The sequence below is a fragment of the Aegilops tauschii genome, chromosome 7 (assembly GCF_002575655.3).
Source record: "Aegilops tauschii subsp. strangulata cultivar AL8/78 chromosome 7, Aet v6.0, whole genome shotgun sequence".
Classification (NCBI taxonomy): domain Eukaryota; kingdom Viridiplantae; phylum Streptophyta; class Magnoliopsida; order Poales; family Poaceae; genus Aegilops; species Aegilops tauschii.
This window is the reverse complement of record NC_053041.3, coordinates 648,174,073-648,200,574: the sequence shown is the minus strand read 5'-3', so window position 1 is coordinate 648,200,574 and position 26,502 is coordinate 648,174,073. Positions and strand designations below refer to the sequence as shown.

The window sequence follows — 26,502 nt, the reverse complement described above, 5'->3', positions numbered from 1 at the left end:
TGCAGAAGGAAATGACAAGCAGTTTTCAGTAATGTATTCTCTGCAAGCACTGAAATTATCGGTAACAGATAGTTTTGTGATAAGGTAATTTGTAACGGGCAGCAAGTAACAAGAGTAAATAAAGTGCAGCAAGGTGGCCCAATCCTTTTTGTAGCAAAGGACAAGCCTAGACAAACTCTTATATGAAGGAAAACGCTCCCGAGGACACATGGGAATTATCGTCAAGCTAGTTTTCATCACGCTCATATGATTCGCGTTCGTTACTTTGATAATTTGGTATGTGGGTGGACCGGTGCTTGGGTACTGCCCTTTCTTGGACAAGCATCCACTTATGATTAACTCCTCTTGCAAGCATCCGCAACTACAAAAGAAGTATTAAGGTAAACCTAACCATAGCATGAAACATATGGATCCAAATCAGCCCCTTACGAAGCAACACATAAACTAGGGTTTAAGCTGCTGTCACTCTAGCAACCCATCATCTACTTATTACTTCCCAATGCCTTCCTCTAGGCCCAAACAATGGTGAAGTGTCATGTAGTCGACGTTCACATAACACCACTAGAGGAGAGACAACATACATCTCATCAAAATATCGAACGAATACCAAATTCACATGACTACTTATAGCAAGACTTCTCCCATGTCCTCAGGAACAAACGTAACTACTCACAAATCATATTCATGTTCAAAATCAGAGGGGTATTAATATGCATAAAGGCTCTGAACATATGATCTTCCACCAAATAGACCAACTAGCATCAACTACAAGGAGTAACCAACACTACTAGCAACCCACAGGTACCAATCTGAGGTTTTGGGGCAAAGATTGGATACAAGAGATGAACTACGGTTTTAGGGGAGATGGTGCAGGTGAAGATGTTGATGGAGATTGACCCCCTCCCGATGAGAGGATCGTTGGTGATGACGATGGTGATGATTTCCCCCTCCCGGAGGGATGTTTCCCCGGCAGAACAGCTCCACCGGAGCCCTAGATTGGTTCCGCCTCGTGGCGGCGGTGTTTCGTCCCGAAAGCTTGCTTATGATTTTTTCCAGGGTAAAAGACTTCATATAGCAGAAGATGGGCACCGGAGGCCTGCCAGGGGGCCCACCAGGCAGGGGCGCGCGCCCCCACCCTCGTGGATGGTGGGTGGCCCCCTCTGGTTGATTCTTTCGCCACTATTTTTTATTAATTCCAAAAACTGCCTCCGTGAAGTTTCAGGACTTTTGGAGCTGTGCAGAATAGGTCTCTAATATTTGCTCCTTTTCTAACCCAGAATTCCAGCTGTCGGCATTCTCCTTCTTCATGTAAACCTTGTAAAATAAGAGAGAATAGGCATAAGTATTGTGACATAATGTGTAATAACAACCTATAATGCAATAAATATCGATATAAAAGCATGATGCAAAATGGACGTATCAACTCCCCCAAGCTTAGACCTCGCTTGTCCTCAAACGGAAGCCGATAACGAAAAATATGTCCACATGTTTAGAGATAGAGGTGTCGATAAAATAATATATGGACATGAGGGCATCATGATCATTCTTATAACAACAACATATATAAATATTGTCATATTATTTCTTATGCTCAAGTAAAAATCTATTCACAATGTAAAGTATGAATTGGAAACTTCATTGAGAACTAACAAACTATAATCTTAGTCATTGAAGCAATTGCAATTTATCATAACATCAGAAAGAGTCAATATAAGAGCTTTTCAGCAAGTCCACATACTCAACTATCATTTAGTCTTTCACAATTGCTGACACTCACGCAATACCAATGGTTATGGAGTTTTAATCGGACACAAAGAAAGATAGGGGCTTATAGTGTTGCCTCCCAACCTTTTACCTCGAGGGTAATGTCAACAAAAATAGTTCATGCTAGCTTACATCCAATTGGATATATATATATCAAGATCTTTCCAACACAATCCGCTTGCCAAAGGATAAAATGTAAAAAGGAAAGGTGAAGATCACCATGACTCTTGTACAAGGTATCAGATAAGAATAAAAGATAGGCCCTTCGCAGAGGGAAGAAGAGGTTGGCATGTGCTTTTATGGTTGGATGCACAAAATCTTAATGCGAAAGAACGTCACTTTATATTGCCACTTGTGATATGGACCTTTATTATGCAGTCCGTCGCTTTTATTTCTTCCACATCACAAGATCGTATAAAGCTTATTTCTCCACACTAATAAATCATACATATTTAGAGGGCAATTTTTATTGCATGCAACAATGGCAACTTTCTTGAAGGATCTTACTCAATCCATAGGTAGATATGGTGGACTCTCATGGAAAAACTGGGTTTAAGGATATTCGGAAGCACAAGTAGTATCTCTACTTGGTGCAAAGAATTTGGCTAGCATGAGGGGGAAAGGCAAGCTCAACATGTTGGATGATCCATGACAACATACTTTATTTCGGATATAAGAGAACATAACCCATTACGTTGTCTTCCTTGTCCAACATCAACTCTTTAGCATGTCATATTTTAATGAGTACTCACAATCATAAAAGATGTTCAAGATAGTATATTTATATGTGAGAGCCTCTCTTTCCTATTACTTCCTATTAATTGCAACGATGACCAAAACTATGTTTGTCAACTCTCAACAACTTTTATTCATCATACTCTTCATATGTGAAGTCATTACTCTCCATAAGATCAATATGGTCTCTTTATTTCTTTTTATTATTTCTTTTTCTTTTATTCCCTCAAGATCATAGCAAGATAATCAAGCCCTTGACTCAACACTAATCTTTATTATATATAGCTCACGGACTCGATTAGATAGAAGGATCATAAAGCAAAACTCAAAACTAAATCATACTAAAACTTTATTCTACTAGATAAAGATATTACCAAAAGGATCAAACTGAGAAAAACGGTAAAGATAGAGGTGTGATGGTGATACGATACCGGGGCACCTCCCCCAAGCTTGGCAGTTGCCAAGGGGAGTGCCCATACCCATGTGATTATATCTCTTTCTTCGGAGGTGGTGAGGTGACATTCTTGGCGATGATGGCCCTCAGGATACGATTCTCCTCCTCGAGCTTGTTGACTTGCTGTTTGAGGTCCATTATTTCCTTATGGAGCTTACCCATGACGGCTAAGGCTCCTTTCACCAAAGGATGTTGCATAGCTGCGGGAGAACAAGTAATACTCTTTTTAATATTTTCATAAGAAAGAAATCTAACATTGGAAGGGATGACCGAGTTTGGAATAGCTGAGCTCTGTAGTTCCCCCATCGTGAATCCGGCTCTGAAACGAGAAGTAACTTCTTGATCCTCTTCCATGGCATCTATCCTTTTCAAGTCGGCCTCCATCTCTTCCTCCGTTGATGGCCCAAAATGATAGGCATTCCTATTTGCTCCTGGACCCGGTGCCGGATGAGACACCCGACTCTCCCCAACTGACTCTTGAGAAGACATCTTGCTCTAATCTGTGACAGAAACAACTCGAAACAAAAACAGAGGATATTTGCGTGATACGAGGGTCAAAACCTTCGGGAGATTTTATAATGAATGTTTACCGACCAAAAGAAGTATCGTGCAAGAAAACAGAGTCTGAAGAGCACACGAGGTGCCCACGAGGTAGGGGGAGCGCCCAGGGGGGTAGGGCACGCCCTCCATCCTCGTGGACGCCTCGTGTCCTTCCCGGACTACTTCTTATTTTCCTATTTTTTTAAATATTCCAAAACGGAGAAAAAATTGCTATTAAAACTGTTTTGGAGTCGGTTTACTTACCGTACCACATACCTATTCCTTTTTGGAGTTTGAAACATTCTGGAAGGTGTCCCTTATGTATTCCTCCGGGGTTAAGGTATCAATAACATTATTTTCAACATTTATAGGATTACCTGAGATATAATGTTTGATTCTTTGACCGTTCACCACCTTCGGATTTGTGCCTTCGAAGTTGTTGATTTTATGGCACCGAACGATAGACCTCCTCGATAACGTAAGGACCTTCCCATTTAGAGAGAAGTTTTCCTGCAAAATATCTTAAACGAGAGTTGAATAGCAACACATAATCACCTACATTAACCTCACGCTTTTTTATCCTTTTGTCATGCCATCTTTTAACTTTTTCTTTAAACAGTTTGGCATTCTCATAGGCCTGGGTTCTCCATTCATCAAGTGAGCTAATGTCAAATAGTCTCTTCTCACCGGCAAGTTTGAAATCATAATTGAGCTCTTTAATGGCCCAAAATGCCTTATGTTCTAGTTCGAGAGGTAAGTGAAATGCTTTTCCATCAACCATTTTATACGGAGACATACCCATAGGATTTTTATATGCAGTTCTATAGGCCCATAATGCATCATCAAGTTTCTTCGACCAATTCTTTCTAGATCTATTAACAGTCTTTTGCAAAATTAATTTTAGCTCTCTATTACTAAGTTCTACTTGACCACTAGACTGCGGATGATATGGAGATGCAATTCTATGATTAACATCATACTTAGCAAGCATTTTACGAAAGGCACCATGAATAAAATGTGAACCACCATCAGTCATTAAGTATCTAGGGACTCCAAACCTCGGAAAAATAACTTCTTTAAGCATCTTAATAGAGGTGTTATGATCAGCACTACTAGTTGGAATAGCTTCTACCCACTTAGTAACATAATCAACAACAACTAAAATATGTGTATACCCATTAGAGGAAGGAAACGGTCCCATATAATCAAAGCCCCAAACATCAAATGGTTCAATAACAAGTGAATAGTTCATAGGCATTTCTTGACGTCTACTAATATTACCAATTCTTTGACATTCATCACAAGACAAGACAAACTTACGGGCATCTTTGAAGAGAGTAGGCCAATAAAAACCGGATTGCAATACCTTATGTGCAGTTCTATCTCCAGCATGGTGTCCTCCATAAGCCTCGGAGTGACACTTGCATAGGATCTGTTCCTGTTCATGCTCAGGTACACAACGTCGAATAACACCATCTACTCCTTTATAAAGGTGTGGGTCATCCCAGAAGTAATGTCTTAAATCATAGAAAAACTTTTTCTTTTGCTGGTATGTGAAACTAGGTGTTATAAATTTAGCAACAATGTAATTAGCATAATCAGGATACCATGGAGCAGTATGAGAAGCATTTATGACAGCTAATTGTTCATCAGGGAAGCTATCATCAATAGGTAGTGGGTCATCAAGAACATTCTCTAACCTAGATAAGTTGTCTGCAACGGGGTTCTCAGCTTCCTTTCTATCAATAATATGCAAATCAAATTCTTGTAGCAAGAGAACCCATCTAATAAGTCTAGGTTTAGCATCTTTATTTTCCATAAGGTATTTAATAGCAGCATGATCAGTGTGAACAGTTACTTTAGAATCAACAATATAAGGTCGGAACTTATCACAAGCAAATACAGCTGCTAAAAATTCTTTTTCTGTAGTAGCATAATTTCTCTGGGCACTGTCTAGAGTTTTACTGGCATATTGAATAACATTTAATTTCTTATCAACTCTTTGTCCTAGAACAGCACCTACAGCATAATCGCTAGCATCACACTTAATTTCAAAGGGTAAATTCCAATCAGGTGGCTGAACAATAGGTGCAGAAATCAATGCTTTCTTAAGTATTTCAAATACTTCTACACAATCATCATCAAAGACAAAAGGAACATCTTTTTGTAATAGATTAGTCAGAGGCCGAGAAATTTTTGAGAAGTCCTTAATGAACCTCCTATAAAAACCGACATGACCCAGAAAACTTCTTATACCTTTGATGTCCTTGGGGCACGGCATCTTTTCAATAGCATCAACTTTAGCTTTATCAACTTCAATACCTCTTTCAGAAATTTTATGCCCCAAGACAATGCCTTCATTAACCATAAAGTGGCACTTCTCCCAATTCAAGACAAGATTAGTTTCTTCACATCTCTGCAAAACTCGATCAAGGTTGCTCAAGCAATCATCAAAATAAGTTCCATATACGGAGAAATCATCCATGAAAACCTCAACAATCTTTTCACAAAAATCAGAGAATATAGCCATCATGCATCTTTGAAAGGTAGCAGGTGCATTACATAAACCAAAAGGCATACGTCTATAAGCAAAGGTACCGAAAGGGCAAGTAAAAGTGGTCTTTTCTTGATCCTCTTTTGACACAGATATTTGAGAGAAACCAGAATAACCATCTAGAAAGCAAAAAATGTGTATGTTTGGATAATCTTTCTAGCATTTGATCAATAAAAGGTAAAGGGTAATGATCCTTTTTAGTAGCTTTATTTAGTTTACAGAAATCAATTACCATTCTATAACCTGTAACAATTCTTTGTGGGATCAATTCATCTTTATCATTAGGAGCAACCGTAATACCTCCCTTCTTAGGGACACAATGGAAAGGACTTACCCACTGACTATCAGCAACGGGATAAATTATACCTGCCTCCAGAAGCTTTAGTATTTCTTTTCTTACCACTTCTTTCGTCTTAGGATTTAACCGCCGTTGGTGATCAACAACTGGTTTAGCGTCTTTCTCCAATTTTATTTTGTGCTGGCATAGAGTGGGACTAATGCCCTTAAGATCATCAAGAGTATATCCAATAGCAGCACGGTGCTTCTTCAGAGTTTTCAATAATTTCTTTTCTTCATGCTCTGAAAGTTTAGCACTGATAATAACAGGATATATCTTTTTCTCATCAACATAAGCATATTTAAGAGTATTAGGTAATGGTTTAAGCTCAAACACGGGATCACCCTTGGGTGGAGGAGGATCCCCTAGGATTTCAACAGGCAAGTTGTGTTTCAAAATAGGTCCCTATTTAAATAATACTTCATCTATTTCCCTTCTTTCATTCATAAACATATCATTTTCATGGTCGAGCAAATATTGTTCTAAAGGATCATTAGGAGGCACGGCAATAGAGGCAAGACCAATAATTTCATCTTTACTAGGTAATTCTTTATCATGTGGTTGTCTACGAAATTTAGCAAAATTAAACTCATGAGACATATCCCCCAAACCAATAGTAACAACATCCTTTTTGCAGTATATCCAAGCATTAACAGTATTCAAGAAGGGTCTACCAAATATAATGGGACAAAAATTATTTTGTGGAGAACCAAGAACAAGAAAATCAGCAGGATATTTAACTTTCCCACACAAGACTTCAACATCTGGATCGCCACCATCAAGTCATGGACAGTAGCACCACCAGTCCAGTTCTTGAGTCTCTAGATGAACAATTCATTCATTCTAACATCATATCTTCCAAGTCTTTGATGAGTCCTGATTCATTTTAGAACCATACCTCGTTAATTTTACATAACAAAAGATCCCATGTGTTCGTCTTGTGTTGAAATAAAACTTTGGAGAAAACCCTCGAGAATTCAATCGAAGCTGATGTATTTTTTCACTAGATCAAGCTTGTTGGCCCAATGGGTACCATTCAGGTTCTTATATTGTTGGATTTTGTGGAAGCATTCAAAGGCTACCGTGATGTTATTTGTAATCATTCGATTGTGAATAAAAATACCTTCTCCTTAGGATATGAGATTGTCTATTAGGGGAGGGGGAGAGATGATTGACCAAACACATCGATACGACTTTGTATGAGATGTTGTAGACTGGTCGATAAACCTTCAAAGACTCATATGTATTTGCCTTCGGGGTAAGAACTATCATTCTATAATTGATTCCCCCTTGATCGTTTCCCAGTTCCATTGAAATCGTGCCTGGAAGCCATCACGCCTCTATGCCTTCAACAAGCCAATTTTAAAAAGTGTGTCACTAACCTCCTTCTCGGTGAAATTCCGGATCAAACCTTCATTCAACAGATCAGTCACTTCCAAAGGAAACATCTCAAGGATCGCAAATGGGGTGAACTCCGTGCCAGCCATGTATAGTAGCTAGAAACACTTGGTTGCAATTTCCTCTAGGTGCTCAGGTTTCTCCGCCAAGTTCCATTGCTGTCGTTCAACCTCTTAATTTTATGACATTAAGTGCATTCTAAATGACATTTTTTTGTCAGCAATTACTAGCTGTGATATTATTTCAATTACCAAATCACATATACCTAAGAGATCCATCCCCACTATCTATATATCTAAACATGCAGCCTATCCACCTTAGCAGCCCTGCCACATCAGCAACTTTAGTGTATAATACCATGTAGGAGCTCAACATTTCTATAACTAGATGATACCCTGCACATTGTTGTGGGTATTGTTTGTTATATATTTGATGAAGTACTACATGAATATGTGATTATTTTATAGATGTAGGATATTTTTTGAACATAAGTAGGATAATAGTTTTCACATCCATGGTTGCATGTTGTAGTGGATCTTTTCCCGTGCATGTTCTCCTGTTGAGGCGGTCCTTTACCCATGTATGATTGTATGATGAGGTGGCATAGTTGCATGCTGACATAAATACAAGTAGTTCCAACAACCATATCTATATAGATGCCTCTAGGACTTCAAATCAGAGATCTAGCTTGTGCTCCATAGAGCACAACATAAGAGTTATCTAAATTTTGAGGCTTAAGTGGAAAGATTTGTATAATTACACTAGCTAGCTAGTGTTTCCTTTTTTCTATTCCCTCCTTGTACATACGTATCACAAAGAAAATAAAAATAAATAAACATATGTAGGACAAGACTATTGTCGCTCGTAGAAAACTTCCCTTTGGTATTCAACCACACTAAGTACCACTAAGATTTGCCCTCTCTTTATATAATTATAATTTCCTCTCTCTCTCTCTCTTTTTGTAATAATGAATATCTAGTTCTGGTGGATTCTTTGTATTTTAAAAGTGACAACCGCAAAACAATTAGTGATTTCTACGAGTCATTCAGCGCCGGAAAATCACCCGTTAGTGATAGGAAACCTGCATTTGATGAGTATTAAGATGGTTTGATGATGTGTTACCTACTAGTCCGTCATGGATGGAGTGTCGGTTACAGGCCACTCTCTAGTAGTACATGATATTACGCCATCCAGTCTAAGCCAGGTTTATAATAAGTGTGATGTGATTGTAATATTTGAAGTGCTTTTATATGTTGGCACCATCAGTGTATGTCTTCTTAAGTACGATGTGCATCTAGTCTAAAAATTATCTCTCCAAGCTTGGTGTTATGTTAAATATGAAGGTCATGTTGCAGCATAAACTTGATCATTGAAATTATTACATGCGAAAGTATGAGATTAGGTGTTTCTTTTTTATGTTCTTAGCCATACATGTTGTTTTAACTAATGACAATATATCTTGTCACCATGACTATTCTTAGATAAGTTATTTACCAAAGCTCAGGCATGCCATCCACCAAAAAGAATTGTGTTTATAGTAAGTTATATGTGAGTTCTAGATTTAGGTTGTTCTTCTATAAAAGTGGCCACATGTGTTGATTAACTGATGTCTTCTATGAGATGGTCGTTATGTCCTTGTAAGTTTGTAGTAATTGCATTGCTTAATGACATACTTTAAAATTAAGACAATTTAGAATATATTCATGGAGAGCTCTAGATCCACGGTACTTTTCAATGTTGTTAATGGTGCATATGTGGTAACAATGGATCACAGGTGGCCACCATCTCTTCACATGTCTACTATGGTTCTAATTTCTTGATAAGGCATATTCACCTCTATTAAGAAAACCTTGATTTCTCATATTCATTAATTCATATATGAGATGAAGTTGTTGTTCTTGGTAGTGTTATGCAACTAGAAAAAGTAATGGATTCTAGTCTCTTGAGTTGAAGTTTGGACTTGTGCTATCTTTTAATTTAATTATTTAATGAGCATGGCTTCTATTTTAGTTGACACACTAATGTTTGCCTCACAATATTCTAAGAGGTGCATTGTTGTAAATACATGTTCCACTTCCTTCATTCGTAAGATGACAATGATCTAAACAACAACAACAAAATTGTAGGTACTGATGAAAAAACATCATGGACCAAGACCTGGAACACTGAGCATGCATATTTTCCCAAACATCCTAATTAAGATAGTAGTGCAAAGGATAATGAATTTGGAAACAAATATATTTTATTTCAATATAGCTCTTACATGGAAGCGCTAACTAGCATCTACAACAGCTCTCCATAGTCTGTAAGAATATCAATATCTTGTCAAGTGGAAGAGGGCGGCACATCAACCCATCCACCATTTACCATGGAAGACTGGCCTAGATCCGTAGCGCTAGAGCCTAAGTAAGCATCCATCCCTAGGAAACTATTGTAATATGACTGATCTGATAGAGCATAACCCCATTGTTCAGTGTTAAATGGGCCATCAATAGAAAAATCATTGGCACTCGAGTACCCCAATAGTGGAGAGGCCTCCAAATTCTGCCCAGATGTTGAGTCATGGTTTGCATCATCTTGTTGTGGTTGTACTATGTTGCAAGGACTTTCATAGTTCTGAACATGCAACTCCTCTGCTGGAGTTTGCTCATGTACCTGATTTTGTATGGGTTGGACATGGGAAGCCAAATGTGGAGCTAAAGATGGTGGTGCAGAATGTAACATTTGTGGTGCCTGCATAGGAAAAAGTGGTGCCGAAGTTTGTTCTGGTTGTGATGGCAGTGGTTTTGAAGGTAGCTGGAGTTGTGAGAGATTGTGAGGCCACGATGACTGCATAAGTGAATGAGTAGTACCCAAATGATCCACTGGTAGAACACTTGGTAGTAGCAGATCTTGTGCCACAGATGTGCCACAGGTCTTGTCTTCACGACCAGGCAACGGAGGTTGCTGGAATCTAATGTCTTTTTGGACTCGAGAGAGCTCACTGAAGACCTTGTTTAGATCTTCAAGATTGAGATCTTTTTCCTTCATGAAGATAAGATTTGCCACCATACCTGGGTTCTCTTCTTGTATATTTTTCATACGAAGGATGGAAAGTTGGTTTTTGTCTTCCTCGGTCATGTTCTCCATGTCCAACTGAGCCACCTCATTTTGTAGGCTTCCAATCCTAGCAATGGTTGCCTCGTCGGCGGAGGGAACTGCTAGTGGAGCTCCAAATAGGAAAGCATCAACAATGGGATCGGCCAATGGTGTCCCAAATGAGTGCATCTTTCCATTGTTTGTTTCTAGGACGACCGCAACCCTAGCCCTAGTGAGGGCAGAGATGTCAGTCACCCTCTTGAACAAACCGGAACGTCGCTTGTAGAAGGTGTGATCACGTTCTTTGTCATTGTGGATGTATGCCACACCTGACCGTCGCTCTTTCCTCGGCATACTAATGTGGACAAAGAGGAAGAAACTAACTACTACAAATAGGAAGCACAAGGATCTACAGAAAACTAGAGATTTAGGGGTACTGTTGGCTAACCACATATTGGTGTAGGATATGAGAAGATATACTCCCCTTATATAGAATTAAAAGGGTTGTATGGCAATGCTATTTGACTATACAAATACCATGTAAATCTTTAGTAAAAATTAACATACATAACTCATAAAAAGAGCTATTTTATGGATACTATTAACTATCGTCCAAATATACATATGTGAGTGCATCCACATCCTTCTTTGCAACCACTGATATGTATTTCTTCTGATGTAAGTATTCACATCCATATATAGAACTATTAACACTTCTAAAAATAGAAATATTAAATGATTGCCATTTGACCATATCCATATCCTTATCTAGAAGTATTAATGGGAGTAAAACCCAACTAAGTTTTACTCTAATATACAAAATAATTATGGTCAAATTTATATGGTTGTTAATTGCGTCCAAATCCTTTGTTGATCACATTGATTACATCCTAATGTATCAGTGATCATATTGATTACATCCATATCCTGTACTAGGAACTACCTAATCTAGAAGTGGCCGTCCTTTAATCCATAATATCCAAGTATAACATGGACCTTGCTTTGGGGCTTAACCTAGAAATTGAGATACCAACTAGGAAAGATACACTAAGAGCAACTAGAAAATACTAGGACATTTGGTAAGTCATGGTATAACACATATGTTACTCGGAGCATCAACCTGCCTCCTTGGTAAGCCCAGTTCCCACGAAAGATGTGTTTTATCAGTTACACATGTATATCTTGGGCCCTAGTTTTTTATGGCCCATAAAATAGTATGTGTAAGGCTTTTTCTGGAAGGATCCAACACAACCTAATCTATTATGTATTAAAAGTAATTGACGGGCTCACCAGAAAAATAAAAAAATGATAGAAAATAACTCAAAAATAAAAACAACTCACTATCTATCTATTATATATTAAAAGCAATTGACGGGCTCACCAGAAAAAAGATAAAAAATGCTAGAAGATCTCTCAAAAATCAAAAAACATCCGACTGTATATTTAATAGGCAAATATCATATAACCATTAGATTAGTGTTAAGCGAAATAATTACCCACCATTGGCATTATAAGAAAAAAAGTTTTTCATCTAACTTATTAGGACGTGGGCTGAGGCCATCTTATTAGGACGTGGGCTGATGCCATATTATAATGGGAAAAACGTTATGTTCCCATAGTATAAAAAGGACTGCTCACACATGAACATAGTGGCAGCAATGTACATGTAAATGATCTTTGTGATTAATTCCCCCTTGGTAGAGTACCTGAAAAAGCATCCAGATTGGATCTCCCCGGAGCAGAGAGGTGGGCGGCGCAAAAATCCGCTGTTAATATTTCTGAGGTTTTTGGGAGTATATAAAGGAAACAGAAGAAATATGCGATGGAGGCAACCTCTATGGCGACCATACTCCCCCTTGGATGCTCGTGCTGACCTGTGGCATGTGGCCTAGGGGGGGGCATGTGGGTCTAGGTCCCTCCGGCTTCATTTCTTCATGAAACTTCATATTTTTTCTAGTTTTTTGGTCCCTAAAAAGTTGATTTGTTTTTGAAAATCCAAAAAAAAACTGGCACTTTGCAATAAATTAATAGGTTAATCAAGAAAAAACTATAAAAGTTTATGCCAATACTATGCCATTACGATATAAGTATAGCATGAAACAATAAAATTTTCTTGATACGTATAGGAAATATCAACTAGCATGAATAAATTGATGTTTTTCTAGGGCTTGTTAATACTCGAGAATATTGTTCTCCCAGATAAATAGACACAAGGTACTCCTTGGTTCCTACTGGTCTGATGTCTACGCTAAAATTGTGACTAGCATGAATAAATTGATGGCTTTCTGTATCGCTCACTATTACTTGATGACCTTTTCTGCTGGGTAGCTGGACAGAAGCGAGGTTCTTCCAACCAATTAGAAATGGGTGGCTCCCATTATGTAGCCATCTGCACGTTACTACAAGCTAAAATGGTGAAAAGCACGAATAAATCGTTATATTTCTCCAAGGCTCATTAATAATGCATGGTACTATTCGGTTGGATAGCCACACAGGTACTCCTTTTCAATTTGAGGGGACGACTCTTGGCCTGCATCCATCTGTCTGGTGACTAGTACAAATAAATTGGTGTCTTTCTCTACAACAAATGATTGATGGTACTATTCGGCCAGACAGAAGCAAGGTACTCCCTGGTTCCCAGCCGATTCAAGGCGGATGGCTGCTGGTAATATGTGCATTAATCCAAACTAAAACGGTGACTAGCACGAATAAATCGATGCATTTCTTTTTGGCTCTTTAATACTTCCACTTTTCGACTAGGTTGTCTGAAAACATGAGGTGGGCAGCTCCTGATACGGAGCCGCATGCACATTAATCCATGCTAAAATGGTGACTTGCACAAATATATCGATATCTTTCACTAGGGCTCATTAACACTTGATGGTATCGTTTGCTTGGACAACTGGACAGAAAGCAAGGTATTCCATGATTTCTTGTCCATATAGGGTGGATGGCTCCAGGCACGGCAGTTACACATTAATCCGGGCTCGTCTAACACGAATAAATGGATGTCTTTCTCTATGTTTCACTAATACTTGATGGCGCTCTTTGGTAAGGCGGTGTACAAAAGCGAGGTACTCCGTTCTGATTTCAGGTGGTTGTGGGGCCACTAGACGGACACAAGCAAGATACTCCCTTTTATTTGGAAGGATATTTTAAATATTTTTTCTTACATCAATTTCAAAAATATAACCCTAAAATATAATATTTCACCAGTAGTACTCCGACCTGTCGGTGCCAACAATGATAGGTATCGTTGGCACTACCAATGATACATCTGTTGTAGTTTCGAGTCACATGCGCCATCATCCGTGCATCTTGCATCAGCCCTCCCGCATGACACACTCTTACAGAGCTAGCTACGTTAGAGCGTGTACAATGGTGCTATCTTTGCAATGTCACCTAAGATCACTCCTGAGTTAGAAAAGGGCGAATGGAGGGAAAAACGGCTTGCCATCTCTTACCTAGGAGATGGTCTCTAAGTAAAGAAGATAAGACAATTCCATCCATTGTACTAGATGTCATCTCTTAGCTACATATTTTCTAGTTTAATTTTAACCATCGCATTAATTTAAGAGCATGTAAACATTGCTTGTTAGCTAAGAGCTAATCCATTGTATAATATGATTTTAAGCTTCTCCAAATGACATACATAGCATACGAGAATATTGTAACGGATAACTATTTGTGTACAATGTGCTCGGGGTATTATGAAGATATAAAGCATGTGCTATTTGAATGTAATATTGCAAGGGAGGTTTGGAACAATCTTGGTCTACTAGAACTCACCGAAGAGGCATGCATGCTGGACCATTCAGGTAGTGTTTATTTCACAAATTCACCAACGTTTTTTAATTTGCTAATATTTATTTTTGAAAGAATGATTTTTTTAGTTTGAGAAATTTTAAATTTTCATGAATTATTTTTAATAGGGGAATTTATAACATGCTAAGCATTTTTAAATATCCTAAACATTTATTTTAAATACAAAATAATTTTGATAAAGTTGCAAACATACTTAAAATCCATGAATTCATTTTCAAACTTGGAAGCATTTATTAAAATTCTTGAAAATATGGTGAAAATGAGAAAAATTTGTCAGCATTTGTAGGCGAACTTTTAGTTAGTTTTCTACTCCCTCCGTCCCATAATGTAAGACGTTTTTTGACACAAAACTAGAGTCAGAAAACGTCCTATGCTATGGGGCGGAGGGAGAAGTAAACAACTCAAAAATATATCAGTACAACCGAGAAAAGTTGTTGCAGAATTATTTATGTTACAACCATTCAGCCAATCAAATCTGGATCGCCACCATCAAGTCATGGAGAGTAGCACCACCAGTCCAGTTCCTGATTCTCTAGATGAACAATTCATTCATTCTAACATCATATCTTCCAAGTCTTTGATGAGTCCTAATTCATTTTAGAACCATACCTCGTTAATTTTACATAACAAAAGATCCCATGTGTCTGTCTTGTGTTGAAATAAAACTTTGGAGAGAACCCTCGAGAATTCAATAGAAGTTGGTGTATGTTTTCACTAGATCAAGCTTGTTGGCCGAATGGGTACCATTCAGGTTCTTATATTGTTAGATTTTGTGGAAGCATTCAAAGGCTACCGTGATGTTATTTGTAATCATTCGATTGTGAATAAAAACACCTTCTTCTTAGGATATGAGATTGTTTATTAGGGGAGGGGGAGAGATGATTGACCAAACACATCGATACGACTTTGTATGAGATGTTGTAGACTGGTTGGTAAACCTTCAAAGACTCATATGTATTTGCCTTCGCGATAAGAACTATCATTCTGTAATTGATTCCCCCTTGATCGTTTCCCAGTTCCATTGAAATCGTGCCTGGAAGCCATCACGCCTCTGTGCCTTCAACAAGCCAATTTTAAAAAGTGTGTCACTAACCTCCTTCTCGGTGAAATTCTGGATCAAACCTTCATTCAACAGATCAGTCACTTCCAAAGGAAACATCTCAAGGATCGCAGATGGGGTGACCTCCGTGTCAGCCATGTATGGTAGCTAGAAACACTTGGTTGCAATTTCCTCTAGGTGCTCAGGTTTCTCCTCCAAGTTCCGTTGCTGTCGTTCAACCTCTTAATTTTATGACATCAAGTGCATTCTAAACGACATTTTTTGTTTGTCAGCAATTACTAGCTGTGATATTATTTCAATTACCAAATCACATATGCCTAAGAGATCCATCCCCACTGTCTATATATCTAAACATGCAGCCTATCCACCTTAGCAACCCTGCCACATCAGCAACTTTAGTGTATAATACCATGTAGGAGCTCAACATTTCTATAACTAGACGATACCCCGCACATTGTTGCGGGGATTGTTTGTTATATATTTGATGAAGTACTATATGAATATCTGATTATTGTATAGATGTAGGATATTTTTTGAACATAAGTAGGATAATAGTTTTCACATCCATGGTTGCATGTTGTAGTGGATCTTTTCCCGTGCATGTTCTCATGTTGAGGCGGTCCTTTACCCATGTATGATTGTATGATGAGGTGGCATAGTTGCATGCTGACATAAATACAAGTAGTGCCAACAACCATATCTATATAGATGCCTCTAGGACTTCAAATCAGAGATCTAGCTTGTGCTCCATAGAGCTCAACATAAGAGTTATCTACATTTTGAGGCTTAAGTGGAAAGATTTGTATAATTACACTAGCTAGCTAGTGTTTCCTTTTTTCTATTCCCTCCTTGTACATACGTATCACAAAGAAAATAAAAATAAATAAACATATGTAGGACAAGACTATTGTCGCTCGTAGAAAACTTCCCTTTGATATTCAACCACACTAAGTACCACTAAGATTTGCCCTCTCTTTATATAATTATAATTTCCTCTCTCTCTCTCTCTCTTTGTAATAATGAATATCTAGTTCTGGTGGATTCTTTGTATTTTAAAAGTGCCAACCGCAAAACAATTAGTGATTTCTACGAGTCATTCAGCGCCGCAAAATCACCCGTTAGTGATAGGAAACCTGCATTTGATGAGCATTAAGACGGTTTGATGATGTGTTACCTACCAGTCCGTCATGGATGGAGTGTCGGTTACAGGCCACTCTCTAGTAGTACATGATATTACGCCATCCAGTCTAAGCCAGGTTTATAATAAGTGTGATGTGATTGTAATATTTGAAGTGCTTTTATATGTTGGCACCATCAGTGTATGTCTTCTTAAGTACGATGTGCATCTAGTCTAAAAATTATCTCTCCAAGCTTGGTGTTATGTTAAATATGAAGGTCATGTTGCACCATAAACTTGATCATTGAAATTATGACATGCGAAAGTATGAGATTAGGTGTTTCTTTTTTATGTTCTTAGCCATATACATGTTGTTTTAACTAATGACAATATATCTTGTCACCATGACTATTCTTAGATTAGTAATTTACCAAAGCTCATGCATGCCATCCACCAAAAAGAATTGTGTTTATAGTAAGTTATATGTGAGTTCTAGATTTAGGTTGTTCTTCTATAGAAGTGGCCACATGTGTTGATTAACTGATGTCTTCTATGAGATGGTCGTTATGTCCTTGTAAGTTTGTAGTAATTGCAATGATTAATGACATACTTTAAAATTAAGACAATTTAGAATATATTCATGGAGAGCTCTAGATCCACGGTACTTTTCAATGTTGTTAATGGTGCATATGTGGTAACAATGGATCACAGGTGGCCACCATCTCTTCACATGTCTACTATGGTTCTAATTTCTTGATAAGGCATATTCACGTCTATTAAGAAAACCTTGATTTCTCATATTCATTAACTCATATATGAGATGAAGTTGTTTTTCTTGGTAGTGTTATGCAACCAGAAAAAGTAATGGATTCTAGCTCTTGAGTTGAAGTTTGGACTTGTGCTATCTTTTAATTTAATTATTTAATGAGCATGGCTTCTATTTTAGTTGACACGCTAATGTTTGCCTCACAATATTCTAAGAGGTGCATTGTTGTAAATACATGTTCCACTTCCTTCATTCGTAAGATGACAATGATCTAAACAACAACAACAAAATTGTAGGTACTGATGAAAAAACATCATGGACCAAGACCTGGAACACTGAGCATGCATATTTTCCCAAACATCCTAATTAAGATAGTAGTGCAAAGGATAATGAATTTGGAAATAAATATATTTTATTTCAATATAGCTCTTACATGGAAGCGCTAACTAGCATCTACAACAGCTCTCCATAGTCTGTAAGAATATCAATATCTTGTCAAGTGGAAGAGGGCGACACATCAACCCATCCACCATTTACCATGGAAGACTGGCCTAGATCCGTAGCGCTAGAGCCTAAGTAAGCATCCATCCCTAGGAAACTATTGTAATATGACTGGTCTGATGGAGCATAACCCCATTTTTCAGTGTTAAATGGGCCATCAATAGAAAAAGCATTGGCACTCGAGTACCCCAATAGTGGAGAGGCCTCCAAATTCTGCCCAGATGTTGAGTCATGGTTTGCATCATTTTGTTGTGGTTGCACTATGTTGCAGGGACTTTCATAGTTTTGAACATGCAACTCCTCTGGTGAAGTTTGCTCATGTACCTGATTTGGTATGGGTTGGACATGGGAAGCCAAATGTGGAGCTAAAGATGGTGGTGCAGAATGTAACATTTGTGGTGCCTGGATAGGAAAAAGTGGTGCCGAAGTTTGTTCTGGTTGTGATGGTAGTGGATCTGAAGGTAGCTGGAGTTGTGAAAGATTGTGAGGCCACGATGACTGCATAAGTGAATGAGTAGTACCCAAACGATCCGCCGGCAGAACACTTGGTGGTTGCAGATCTTGTGCCATAGATGTGCCGCCGGTCTTGTCTTCACGACCATGCAATGGAGGTAGCCGGAATCTAATGTCTTTTTGGACTTGAGAGAGCTCACCGAAGAGCCTGTTCAGATCTTCAAGACTGAGATCTTTTTCATACGAAGTATAACATGGACCTTGCTATCTCTATAAGTATAACATGGACCTTGCTTTGGGGCTTAACTTAGAAATTGAAATACCAACTAGGAAAGATACACTAAGAGCAACTAGAAAATACTAGGACATTTGGTAAGTCATGGTATAACACATATGTTACTCGGAGCATCAACCTGCCTCCTTGGTAAGCCCAGTTCCCACGAAAGATGTGTTTTATCGGTAAAATAATATGTGTAAGGCCCATAAAATAATATGTGTAAGGCTTTTTCTAGAAGGATCCAACACAACCTAATCTATTATGTATTAAAAGTAATTGACGGGCTCACCAGAAAAAGAAAAAAATGCTAGAAAATAACTCAAAAATAAAAACAACTAACTCTCTATCTATTATATATTAAAAGCAATTGACGGGCTCACCAGAAAAAAGATAAAAATTCTAGAAGATCTCTCAAAAATCAAAAACATCCGACTGTCTATTTAATAGGCTAATATTATATAACCATTAGATTAGTTTTAAGTGAAATAATTACCCACCATTGCCATTATAAGAAAAAAAAAGTGTTCCATCTAACTTATTAGGACGTGGGCTGATGCCATCTTATTAGGACGTGGGCTGATGCCATCTTATTAGGACGTGGGCTGATGCCATATTATAATGGGAAAAACGTTATGTTCCCATAGTACAAAAAGGACTGCTCACACATGAACACAGTGGCAGAAATGTTCATGTAAATGATCTTTGTGATTAATTCCCCCTTGGTAGAGTACCTGAAAAAGCCTCCAGATTGGATCTCCCCGTAGCAGAGAGGTGGGCAACGCAAAAATCCTCTATTAATATTTCTGAGGTTTTTGGGAGTATATAAAGGCAACGGAAGAAAGATGCGATGGAGGCAACCTCTATGGCGACCATGCTCCCCCTTGGATGCTCGTGCCGACCTGTGGCATGTGGCCTAGGGGGGACCATGTGGGTCTAGGTCCCTCCGGTTTCATTTCTTCATGAAACTTAGTTTTTTTTCAGGCTTTTTGGTCCCTAAAAAGTTGAATTTTTTAAAAATCCCAAAAAAAACAACTGGCACTTTGCAATAAATTAGTAGGTTAATCAAGAAAAACTATAAAAGTTGATGCCAATACTATGCCATTATGATATAAGTATAGCATGAAACGATCAATTTTTCTTGATACGTATAGGACATATCAACTGGCATGAATAAATTGTTGTTTTCTAGGGTTTGTTAATACTCGACAATATTGTTCTCCTAGATAAACAGACACAAGGTATTCCTTGGTTCCTACTGGTTCGATGTCCAGGCTAAAATTGTGACTAGCATGAATAAATTGATGGCTTTCTGTATCGCTCACTATTACTTGATGACACCTTTCTGCTGGGTAGCTGGACAGAAGCGAGGTTCTTCCTACCAATTAGGAATGGGCGGCTCCCATTATGTAGCCATCTGCACGTTACTACAACCTAAAATGGTGACAAGCACGAATAAATCATTATATTTCTCCAAGGCTCATTAATAATTCATGGTACTATTCGGTTGGATAGCCACACAGGTACTCCTTTTCAATTTGAGGGGACGACTCTTGGCCTGCATCCATCTGTCTGGTGACTAGTACAAATAAATTGGTGTCTATCTCTACAACAAATGATTGATGGTACTATTCGGCCAGACAACTAGACAGAAGCAAGGTACTCTCTGTTTCCCTACTGATTCAAGGCGGATGGCTTCTAGTAATATGTGCATTAATCCAAACTAAAACGGTGACTAGCACGAATAAATAGATGTCTTATTTTTTGCTCTTTAATACTTCCACTTTTCGACTAGGTTGTCCGAAAACATGAGGTGGGCAGCTCCTCATACGGAGCCGCATGCACATTAATCCATGCTAAAATGGTGACTTGCACAAATATATCGATGTCTTTCTCTAGGGCTCATTAACACTTGATGGTATCGTTTGGTTGGACAACCGAACAGAAAGCAAGGTATTCCATGATTTCTTGTCCATATAGGGTGGATGGCTCCAGGCACGGCCAGTTAGACATTAATCCGGGCTCGTCTAACACGAATAAATGGATGTCTTTCTCTATGGATCGTTAATACTTGATGGCGCTCTTTGGTTAGGCGGTGTACAAAAGCGAGGTAATCCCTTCTGATTTCGGGTGGTTGTGGGGCCACAGGACGGACACAAGCAAGATACTCCCTGTCATTTGGAGGGATATTTTAAATATTATTTTTATTACATAAATTTCAAAAATATAACCCTAAATATAATATATCACCAGTAGAACTCCGACATGTCGGTGCCAACAATGACAGGTATCGTTGGCACTACCAATGATACATCTGTTGTCGTTTTGATTCACGTGGGCCATCATCAGTGCATCTTGCATCAGCCCTCCCGCAAGAAACACTCGTACAGAGCTAGCTACGTTAGAGCGTGTACAATGGTGCTATCTTTGCAATGTCACCTAAGATCACTGCTGAGTTAGAAAAGGGCGAATGGAGGGAAAAAAGGCTTGCCATCTCTTACCTAAGAGATGGTCTCTGAGTAAAGAAGGTAAGACAATTCCATCCATTGTACTAGATGTCATCTCTTAGCTACATATTTTCTAATTTAATTTTAACCATCGCATTAATTTGAGAGCATGTAAACGTTGCTTGTAAGGCTAAGAGCTAATCCATTGTATAGTATGTTTTTAAGCTTCTCCAAATAACATACATAGCATACGAGAATATTGTAACGAATAACTATTTGTGTACAATGTGCTCGGGGTATTATGAAGATATAAAGCATGTGCTATTTGAATGTAATGTTGCAAGGGAGGTTTGGAACAATCTTGGTCTTCTGGAACTCACCGAAGAGGCATGCATACTGGACCATTCAGGTAGTGTTTATTTCACAAATTCACGAACATTTTTTAATTTGCTAATATTATCTTTTGAAAGCATGATTTTTTTTTAGTTTGAGAAATTTTAAAAATTTCATGAGTTATTTTTAATACGGGAATTTATAACTTGATGAGCATTTTTAAATATCCTAAACATTTATGTTAAATAAAAATAATTTTGATAAAGTTGCAAACATACTTAAAATCCATGAATTCATTTTCAAACTTGGAAGCATTTATTAAAATTCTTGAAAATATGGTGAAAATGAGTAAAATTTGTCAGCATTTGTAGGCGAACTTTTAGTTAATTTTCTACTCCCTCCGTCCCATAATGTAAGACGTTTTTTGACACTACACTAGTGTCAAAAAACGTCCTATGCTATGGGACGGAGGGAGAAGTAAACAACTAAAAAATAGATCTGTACAACCGAGAAAAGGTGAGCGAGATATAAACCGAGCTCGCCTCTGAGCTCAACTTAGTGGGTGGGCCCAATGGTCCAGATTTGCTAAGGTTGTACTGAGTGGCACATACTTGTTTTAGTACCAGTTTTTCAAAAACAAACTTGTTTTAACACCTTTCAAGTGATTTTTTCCTTTTTTGGTTTTTTTTATAATTCATTTTCACTTCCTGTGTGTTTTCTCTATTGGTTTTTGTCAGTATCTTTATTGAATTTTATGTTTTTCATTCCTTTCCATTGTTTGCATTTTTCAAATACACGTTGACATTATTTAAATACATGTTGACAAATTTCATATACATGTTGAACATATTTGGATACATGTTAAACATTTTCCAAATACAATTTGAATATTTCTCTAAATATACATTGAACATTTGACAAATGTACATTAAACATCTTCAAAATACAATGTGAAATTTTCTTAAACACACAATGGCCATTTTCCATAAATGACATAAATATCATTTTTAGTCGTGCAAACAGTTTTTAAGTGCTATTGAAATTCTTCAAATCCGTGAACCTTTTTGAATGGTATGAAATATTTTCTGAAGATTACACAAACAAATTTTAACATTGTATGAATTGTTTTTTAAAATGCCGCGAACTTATGTTTAAACACATGAACATCTTTTAAATATGATAATCATTTTTTGAATGTTGTGAATGTTTTCTACAAAACTATGCCAATAATTGTTTTACATTACATGAACGTGTTTTAATGCTGATCAATGTAGTGAATTAATATGAATATAACTATTTGTATTTCAAATGCAATTTATTTATAAAACGATCGTAAGATTATCTCAGGTGAATATTAACTTATTCCGCACCATGTGTGATCAAACATAAAATAACGAAAAAGAGCAAGACTCCCTACTGGCAGAGCCATTATGTGATCCCTTGAGGCAAGGCGAGCTACTATCTCACTAAAAGCTAGACATAGCGACACCCGTAATGCATCGCAATCACATTGGATAAGAACCAGGCAAAGTGGGACGGCTCACTATGTGCGTGGGGGTTTGCTCGACTACAGCGGGCAGCGGCCTGGTCCACATTGTTGTCCCCCTGAAAAAGTACATGATGCTGCAAAATAAATCGAAATGAACTTATTTGACTATTTCTTACTACTAAATAAAATACTTTTTGCGGCCTTAAAAAAAGGCGAACCGGGAGTCCAATTGATGAAAAATTGAACCGACAACTTCACCGGTTCAGTCACTGGTCCGGTTTTTAAAACTAGAGAAAAGTATAATTTTCGTCCCTCAATTTTTGGTGGAGTATAGATTTGATCCCTCAACTTGAAAACCGGACAACTTGCACCCCCAACTACGGAAACCGGACAAGGTTCGTCCCTGGTCTTGGTTTTGACCGGTTTTGGTGCAGACTCACCCCGGTTTTGACCGGTCTCACTTAAATTCGCGTATTTTTTATATATCCGTGTACTTTTTGAAATTCGAATACACTTTTCAAATCCACGTAGTTTTTTCAAGGTCTTGTATTGTTTTTAAAAAATAAACATACTTTTTTCAAATCAGTTATATATTTTGAAATTTTCATACCTTTTCCAAATCCGTGATTTTTTTAACATTTGCGTACTTTTTTCAAATCCATGTATTTTTCCCAAGTTTTTGTAATTTTATCAAATCCATGAACTGTTTTTGAAGTTCACGTACTTATTTCAAATCCGCATACTTTTCAAAGTCCGAGTCTTTTTTCAAATCCGTGTTCCTTTTCTAGTCCATGAACTTTGTTTGAAATTCACGTATTGTTTCAAGTTGACATAATTTTTCAAATCCACATATTTTTGTGTAAAAAATCCAAATCCGCTTACTTTTTTCAAGTTTGCATAAATTTTTGAGATTCATGAACTCTTTCCAAAATATGTACGCGAATATCAACAAGTACGTCAATTTTAAAAAATTACAGGAATTTGAAAAAACTACAATGACTTTAGAGAAGTTCGCAGATTTGAAAAAGTACGTGAACTTGGAAAAAGTGCGTGGATTTGAAAAAAGTACACACAAATTTTTAAAAAGTTCATGTATTTGAAAAAAAAAGTACCTGAATTTGAAAAAATTACTCGGACTTGGAAAAAGTACGCGAGTTTGAGTCGGCATGATCAAAACCGGGGTGGGATAGCACCAAAACCGGTCAAAACCGTGACCAGAGATGAATCTTGTTCGGTTTCAGTAGTCAAGGGTGCAAGTTATCCGGTTTTGAAGTTGAGGGACCAAATCTAGACTCCGCTAAGAATTAAGAGACGAAAAGTAAACTATGGTATAAATGGTTGACAAGCCCTACGGACGTCAGCTGACCAACAAACTATGTGGTACCAATTTATATCTGGGCTGGATGGAAACAAATCATCTTATTTCCAGTTCCTTTGGAAAGGTGCCAAACGGTAAAAAATCGCAACCGTAAATATCGCTGCCCAACGGTCGGCCAAGCTCCTTGCAGTAGTACTCCCGTCCCATTCCGTTATAGTAGGTGGTAGCAGTACTATCATCTCCTTCATCCTCTGACTCCATCCCCATCCCCTTCCCCTCCTGCCGCTGCATCAGAGGTCCCGACGGAAGTGCCATGGCGGTCGTCGACGAGCCCATGAAAGCATGTCCCCTCTCCAACTCCTTTCATTCATTCGTTTATTTATGCATACGTATCTCTACATCTACTCCTATTGATATACATGCGCCGGTCCGTGTGGTTGTTTTCAATTTTCTGATTGATGGATCGAACATCACCTTATGGTAGGTTTCTTGAGAACATCTCTGTAACTGTATGTGTGTACGATCGTTGCCTGAACATTGGTTTATTGGACTCGTTTTAATTTGTCCTGTTGGCAACGCGTTCCATGTACTGACTAGGAACTACCACCTTATCGCTAATACATGAGATTCGGTGACAATATTAATTGTTGATCTGATTGATCTTTACTCGTGTGACGATTACTCTGTCGCATTATTTCCAGAGAGAGGGAGGTGATTCCCCGCAGCCTGTCGAGACCAAGATCGGGCAGAAGACGGCATCGATGCATCAAGACCAAAAAAGCCTCGTTTTGCTCGGAAACAACGATAATGATTTTGAACCACCGGTGAGAAACTTCATGGAACCATGCATCTGAACCTCGCATTGCTGCATTTTAGGCACTTCATTCTGCCTTTTCCAAACTAGCTTCAGAGTTCAGAGTACCTTGTCGAACCGCCCGACAAAGTAAAAACGGTTTGCTTGTGTTTCTTTTTTATCCTAGTGCTCACTGATATTGTAGCGACAACTAAATATTACTGCACAATTTATTAAATATTACTGCACAGTATTCAGCGATCCGTCTTTGGAGTGTCGTTGCGAGAGATTTTGTTTCTGACGAACTGACTAGTAACTACTAGTGCTACTTATTTCTACATCACTAGTTAAAATTAACAAAAAAATATTGTGCGCTTGATGTTTATGCTCATAACAATGAGTACTCTGACTTGGTTTCTTAACTATTTTCCAGATGAAGGGAACGACGTCGGCCGCCTCCCTCAAGCCGCCCAAGACTGAGATGGGGCAGAAGACGGCGTTGGCGCATCCAAAGCTCACTTTGCTCGACAAGGGCGGTTTGGAGAATGAGCAAGTAAGGCGCCCAGGCTCTCGGTATGAAGTGAGGACTATCACTATTACCTATAAAGTAAGGAAAATTTTGATCATTCTCTTAAATGTACTTTTCATACCTCAGATTATTTGTTATCTCTGCGGCATATGTAAACACATACTGAATTTGTTGCGTTGTTTTGGTTGATTACTTTACTTTCAGAGAAAGAGAAGGGGTTCAGCCAAGAGTAAGATTGCACATAAGCCAATGTTGATTGACAGCAGCAGTAGCACCGATGCCAAGAGTGACAAGGGGGATGACTATGAGCCGCCGGTAAGGCATTCCATGAAATATTTTCAAATTGTTTCTCTTAAGACATGTTTTGATGACTTTGAGCCACACATAAGACCTTAAATTGCATATATTATTTCACACCTTGCGTTGTGGGTGGATGAGTCTAAATTTCTTATTGGGGAACAATAGCCAATTCTTTGACTGGTTGTTTTACAAACGAAGAGGGGGAGGCCAGCAAGTCTCAAAACCGCCAAGAGCAAGAGAGGCAGGCCATCGGGTTCGAAATCAGCCAAGAACCAAGAAGATGGCATTGGATCATCGGAACCAGGCACTGGCTTCGACGTTGTCCAAAGCTTCAGAAGCTTCAAGGTCGTCGTTGGTGGTTCTGCCATCGACGACAAACTACTCCCCATTGAGACACGTAGGGCGTACCATGGGCTCTGCCGCGACCGGAAGTTGCT

General features: G+C 38.2%; 2 protein-coding genes across 2 annotated transcripts; both read right to left on the bottom strand.

The window, feature by feature from the left end:
* Window positions 1-9,821: 9,821 nt before the first annotated feature.
* LOC109760295 (uncharacterized) lies at window positions 9,822-11,314 on the bottom strand. The gene is made up of 2 exons (XM_073505590.1): window positions 10,836-11,314; window positions 9,822-10,703 (listed from the first exon to the last, which is right to left on the bottom strand). The coding sequence occupies exons 1-2, from the start codon at window positions 11,311-11,313 to the stop codon at window positions 10,108-10,110; spliced, it is 1,074 nt and encodes a 357-aa protein (XP_073361691.1). The 5' UTR covers window position 11,314; the 3' UTR covers window positions 9,822-10,107.
* Window positions 11,315-17,986: 6,672 nt separating this feature from the next.
* On the bottom strand, window positions 17,987-24,758 carry LOC109760304 (uncharacterized). The gene is made up of 2 exons (XM_040396359.2): window positions 24,593-24,758; window positions 17,987-18,842 (listed from the first exon to the last, which is right to left on the bottom strand). Exons 1-2 carry the CDS (start codon window positions 24,756-24,758, stop codon window positions 18,124-18,126), a joined length of 885 nt encoding a protein of 294 aa, XP_040252293.1. The 3' UTR covers window positions 17,987-18,123.
* Window positions 24,759-26,502: the final 1,744 nt, after the last annotated feature.